Source organism: Orcinus orca, chromosome 14 (assembly GCF_937001465.1).
Source record: "Orcinus orca chromosome 14, mOrcOrc1.1, whole genome shotgun sequence".
Classification (NCBI taxonomy): Eukaryota; Metazoa; Chordata; class Mammalia; order Artiodactyla; family Delphinidae; genus Orcinus; species Orcinus orca.
This window is the reverse complement of record NC_064572.1, coordinates 36912335-36916381: the sequence shown is the minus strand read 5'-3', so window position 1 is coordinate 36916381 and position 4047 is coordinate 36912335. Positions and strand designations below refer to the sequence as shown.

The following is a 4047-nucleotide window of genomic DNA, read 5'->3' as shown; positions in this document are numbered from 1 at the left end:
GCCATAAAAAAGAAATAATGCCATTTGCAGCAACATAGATGGACCTAGAGATTATCATACTAAGCAAAGTAAGTCAGAAAGAGAAAGACAAATACCATATGATATCACTTTCATGTAGAATCTAAAATATGACACAAATGAACATATCTATGAAACAGAAACAGACTCACAGACATAGAGACAGACTTGTGGTTGCCAAGGTGGGTTGAGGGGGAGGATTGTGAGTTTGGGATTAGCAGATGCAACGTAGTATACATCAGATGGATAAACAACAAGGTCCTATATTCAATAGGGATACTGAACTATATGCAATAGCCTGTGATAAACTATAATGGAAAAGAATATGAAAAAGAAAATACAGAGATCTATAACTGAGCCACTTTGCTGTACCGCAGAAATTAACACAGCATTGTAAATCAACTATACTTCTATAAAATTTTTTAAAGAAAATATACTAATTAGACCAACATAAAAAATAAAATTAAAATGCCATCATTAAATCAGATGCTAGATTTATTCACATTTATATAAGCTGTTTCATAACTTAAAAGGTATATTTTATACCTTTGCTTTTCCTACTTGCCCAAATGCAACTGTCTAGTGAATATAAACTCAGTCTACGTTTTTAAAATTTTTGCTGTGTATGTATACATGTATTTGTATCTAAGAATAATCAGTATTATTTACTATTTTATCCCTTATTTTCATAATTATCACACTATAAAACTATTTAGGCAACTTGATGTTTCACTGAACATGGTTCTGTATCTTTTTTTTTTTTTTTTTTTTTTGCTGTGTGCGGGCCTCTCACTGTTGGGGCCTCGCCCGTTGTGGAGCACAGGCTCCGGACGCGCAGGCTCAGCGGCCACGGCTCACGGGCCCCACCGCTCCGCGGCATGTGGGATCTTCCCGAACCGGGGCACGAACCCGTGTCCCCTGCATCGGCAGGCGGACTCTCAACCACTGCGCCACCAGGGAAGTCCGGTTCTGTATCTTAAAGCTCAAAATTATGAAAACCATTTTAAAGATAGAGGTTCACAGACGCCAGGCTTTTCCTCAAAAACTCAGGTTACCAATGTGGCATTCAGATGCTCCACTGGGTACTCCCAGATCTTGTGACATCTTGTTGCTCCACATCCACAGGTGACTTGGTCACAACACTTGAGTCCCACGCACCAGCTCTCAGCTAAAGGGATGCTGTGGGCTGCACAGCTGATCCAACATCCTCCTGGGGCTCTTTAGAGTGCAACAGCCTGGCCTGCAGCTCCATTGGAAGTTCCTACCTTAACTGGAGAAAGTTCAAGAGGCCTCAGTGAAGGGGCTGCTTCCAGATGTATGGAGACCAACTGAAGTTGTTGGTCCTTCACAGTCAGGGCTTCAGTGAAACTGGCTGCAGGAAGACATACAGCTGCTGCCCTGGCTCCACGGAGTAGAGAGCTTTGCAACAGCAGCCTTGTAGGCCTTCTCATCCAAAGGCTACTGCAGTTGTGCCCTTCATGTTGCTTGTAATTGCTTTGGATTCAGCAACTTCTGTTGGATGGTTGTCTTGCTGCTATTGTGTTTGTTGGTTTTGTGTTCCATACTCCAGCCCAGCTTTCTACACATCGCTATAAGCTGTTGGTTAGGGGCTATAACACTGCTGGGCACGGCTACCCTACCAGAAAGGATCAGCAGCTCTTGGAGTTTTCCCAAAGGCAGTATTGGCGGGCCCTGGAGAGGGCTTTGCCTTCAGCTGCTGTGTGGATGACTATGGGATGACCTATGGCTATTATTTCAGAAGCTTAGAATCATTTCCTAGAGCCACATTCTTGGTCCCAGCAGTTGACCTTTGTAGACACTTCATTCCAAAGCTGCTGCATTTGGGAACTGGGTTGCTCTGCAGCTCCTTGCTGTATATCTTGCCCAAGAGGCATTGGCAGAGACCTGACCATTATTTGCCGAGGTACATGCTGAAGCTGAGAACAGAGAGGCTCTCTATTAGTTTGGGAACGCCCACCCCCCAAGCTGTTATGACTGAAGCGCGGGCACCTGCTGCCCTAAACCCCCATGATTCAGGTGCATTAGACGCTGTCCTGGGACTACTGTTTCCCTTGGTGATTCTGAGGCTGTTGAGGCAGCTGAAGAGAACATAAGCAAATCATTTTGCTGCTGTCCTTGAAATAGTGAGTAATGACAATGGACCTTCTGCTTCTGTTGCTGCTGCCTCTCCCTGCACAGTACAAACATGGTGCAGAATGAAGGGCCTTATATGCTGGCTTTCCCCTCTCTCAGGCCTGTCCCTCTCAAAACACTGCACAGAAGATGCAGGAGGATGAAGAAGAAGTGCCGATTTGTAGCTGGCAAATGGATAGGCAGGACCAAGTTTACTTCCCACGTCACCTTGGTACTCCAAAGCATAGCTTGGTTCCTTTTTAATACCTGGGACCAGAGTGTCACATGAGCCATCCTGTTGACTGGGAACTCCCTGTGTCTCCTTCAAGAAGGATAGTCAGCTCTACCCAGCAGAGCCTCCTGGGTGGAAGAGAAGGTCTGTTCAGTGATGTAGTTGGGAGATTCTACCTGGAGGCTTAGAAGTGAATGACCTTGGACAAGGAACTCACATGCTTTCCTAGCAGCAGACGTTCTGTGTCTCTCTCTAGGTGGTAGTTGGGCATTTTTGTTCTGGAACCAGTTCTGAAGAGAATAGTGTTTTATCAAGGTTACTTATCTGGTTATATTCCACAATGTATTTCCATAATGTAGGAGAGGATTTTGTAGTTAAGCCTAGGCTCAGCACTATCACTGACTATCCTCCTGACCTTGAGTAAGACAAAAAATAACGGCCATCTTGCCTGCGGCTGCACATGTGATTATGGAAGTCATGCTGTACACAGTTCCAAAATCCCACCCCCTCCACCATATGTAGTGGTCCTTCTGTACTTGCAAACCTAGGCCTTTCAAAATCTCCCTTCAATCTGTTTGCAACCCTCTGCATTTAGACAAAACTGACTCCCAGCTGTTCTCTAAACCCAGCAAAATTTCCCCACAATTTTTTAATTTTACTCGGGCTGCTTCACCAGAATGAAGTCATGACTGAATATATTCTAAATTATGTTCTTAAATCCATTGTTTTCAAAGGCTACATATAAACAAGCAAGAGCCTGAGTCATAATTTGACTGTTTGTTTTATATGTGACCCTAAGTATTTCATTTAACATCTCTAGTCTCCATTTTTTTTTAATCCTCCCTAAAATGAGGATGATTATACAGGCCAACCATAACCACTAGGACTTTGTAGGAGGTGGAAATGATAAAATTCTCTTTTGAACAATCCATCCCAATAAGCCATGGTTGCTATAAGGTGGTTAAGAGTCATGCAGCACAGGCCATGGTGTCAGGGGGCCTTTTGTAACTTGCTCACTCCTGGAACTGCACCCCCTCCCACCATCTCCAAGTTCAGAACTGCTTTAGGCCATGAGTAGCACTGAAGCTAGAAAGACGTCTGATACACTCATGATGACTGTTTAAGGCAAAACTCTGGGAACAGTGAACTAGACACCTCCAAACACGCTCTCATTTTCTCTTCACAACTCCACAACATAGATAATTTTACAAAAAGTTGAGTTGCAAGAGTCAATTTATCAAGTGTTACAGAGCCAATTAGAAGGTTGATCTCATGAGGACCCAACTGAAAAACACGTGCTCACTTTCTCTGATCTAACAGACTCCCATGATCCTCCCCGCAGTTGTGCTTGCTTCCTGAACACATCGTGGGCACTTTCTCTAAACACATGGAACTCAATTCAATTGAACGTATTTGGACAGCTGTATCTGTGAACTTCCTGTTATAAGTCTCTCTCTCTAATAAGTATGGAGGATTAAGAAATGATTAAAAAAGCAGTTTGACCTTGCAAAACCCAAATGATCATAAATATGAAAATGTATAGTATTAACAGTGTTTAAGTACATTACCTTATTCAGATTGTCTACTTATTTGTATAAATTGTAGAAAATACCTTGAGACAAATGAAAATGAAAAACATAATACGAAAGCTTATTGTCATTGAA

At 42.9% G+C, this 4047-nt stretch overlaps 1 protein-coding gene across 1 annotated transcript; it reads right to left on the bottom strand.

The window, feature by feature from the left end:
- Window positions 1-1005: 1005 nt before the first annotated feature.
- On the bottom strand, window positions 1006-2654 carry LOC117202567 (cytoplasmic polyadenylated homeobox-like protein 2). The gene is made up of 3 exons (XM_033434173.2): window positions 2601-2654; window positions 2147-2473; window positions 1006-2036 (listed from the first exon to the last, which is right to left on the bottom strand). The coding sequence occupies exons 1-3, from the start codon at window positions 2652-2654 to the stop codon at window positions 1788-1790; spliced, it is 630 nt and encodes a 209-aa protein (XP_033290064.2). The 3' UTR covers window positions 1006-1787.
- Window positions 2655-4047: the final 1393 nt, after the last annotated feature.

Bases quoted from the DNA above. Each gene is read 5' to 3' on its own strand.
- LOC117202567 (XM_033434173.2), bottom strand. From the start codon at position 2,654: ATGCCCAACTACCACCTAGAGAGAGACACAGAACGTCTGCTGCTAGGA. The intron at 2,474-2,600 runs GTGAGTTCCTTG...TCCTTCTTGAAG, and splicing joins GTCTGCTGCTAGGAAAGCAT to GAGACACAGGGAGTTCCCAG. The intron at 2,037-2,146 runs GCAAAATGATTT...ATGGGGGTTTAG, and splicing joins TCACTATTTCAAGGACAGCA to GGCAGCAGGTGCCCGCGCTT.